At 30.6% G+C, this 1667-nt stretch overlaps 1 protein-coding gene across 1 annotated transcript in view; it reads right to left on the reverse strand.

The window, feature by feature from the left end:
• Positions 1–232, reverse strand: part of LOC149227362 (ALA-interacting subunit 3-like) — a 15593-nt gene extending 15361 nt beyond the window's left edge. The window contains exon 1 of the mRNA XM_089380473.1: positions 163–232. Coding sequence (XP_089236599.1) covers positions 163–232 — 70 coding nt within the window. The remainder of the gene's footprint in view (positions 1–162) is intronic.
• Between the last annotated feature and the right edge of the window lie 1435 nt (positions 233–1667).

The raw sequence follows: 1667 nt of genomic DNA on the forward strand, positions 1-1667 counted from the left end.
TTTTGTAAATTATTCCATGTCAAAATTCTATCATTTACTGCAAGCCAACAGAAGCTTCTAATTTTATAAGGGATATTCCCTTTCCAAATATTCTTAGACCAACCATGATGCATATAATATAAAAAGTAAACGCATTTAACAACTTGATGCAGATTAGATTACAATCGTAGAGCTGCCCAGTCTTGAGAAGATGCCGTGCTTCTTTCAATTTTTGTTGAACAATAACTGGCATGATAAGGAAGCTCATGTTGATTATTTTTCTTCGCAGGCCTTTGGGTGATCCTGCATACTTATCATGGAACAAAAACAACCCAGAGGAACGGTCAAGTTGACGAAGTTATTGTAGTTCTCTCACCTGTATCCTTCATATCTAAAATATGCATGGCATGCATATATGCTTTGGGCACCTCTATGAACATAGAGACAATAGATGCGTGGGGCACGTCTTTGAACATAGAAACAACAGAATCTGTTACTTGAGTTTTGCCAGGTTTGTCTGGGCCATAAAGATGCCCAAAGCATATATGCGGGCCATTAAGTTTCAAATATGAAAGTTGTAAAGTTTATATGATTGAAAATTGTTTACACTTTATCATACAACATAATCATACTATTGTAGAGCCTTACAGCAAATCTTGATGTTTCCTGGTGTGGAGTTCAAAGATATGTTTGAATCTGTGATATATTGAAACAAATGGCAACTCTATGCTCTGGCTAAGTTTATCTTAGGTTTTTGGTAGGGGATGTATCCGTGAATAAGTACACATCGGTTGGTAATGGTTGAATTATTAAAAGCGAAAATATTGTCATTGTTATTTTAAAAATTATTGGTGAGGCAGGGGATTGTGATTGGAAAAAGCATTTAAAATTGAATATTAAAACATGGGAAGGATGAACATGCACATCAGATTGAAAGAAAAAATTGTGCTTTTGTGTTAAGTTACGTTGAATAATTGTAATGGTGTAAATTGTTCAGTGAATTAAAATGTTGAACGTTTTACTTATTAGAGATATTTGAACTCACCATATATATTTTGTTTATAGGTTTTGATTATCGAATATAAACATAGGTTAAAAATATAAAGATATATTTAAATTTCTATATATAAATTTATTAGATTTATAGATTTTTGTTTATGTTAAATTGGGTTTTTAGAATTTTATTTTATTTATATTTATATTGATAAATTGGCTTTTAGAATTTTATTTTTTCTCAATTTATTTATCCAAAAATATAGATAGAAATAAAATTTAGCTTTTAAAAAAATATTCATAATAATAATATGTACACATAAAAATTGATATTGATTATATTGATTTTAGAATCAGTTGTGATTTTCTTGAAAATTTAATTTGAAAATTTTAATTAAAATAAAACAATGAGCAATAAAATTGGTTGAATGTAATAAGCTTGTACTGGACTTATCTCGGGTGTTAACCTCCCCACCCCGGGTTCAGTACGTCGTTGACCAGGGAAAAAATTGCTCTCTGATGAAGCAATTATGATGCATCATGATAGATGTTGAAATATTCCTCCAGGATCCACTCTCAGAAAAATAATAAGTATTGAACTTACATAAATAACTAATCCACTGAGAAAGTTCCCACAATATTATCCCAAGATCCAGGGCTTTGTTTAAGTTGCAATACTGGTCTTCCATAGGCAT

The sequence above is a fragment of the Pinus tabuliformis genome, chromosome J, assembly GCF_031772625.1.
Source record: "Pinus tabuliformis cultivar Carrire ecotype Pingquan chromosome J, CPIR1, whole genome shotgun sequence".
Lineage (NCBI taxonomy): Eukaryota > Viridiplantae > Streptophyta > Pinopsida > Pinales > Pinaceae > Pinus > Pinus tabuliformis.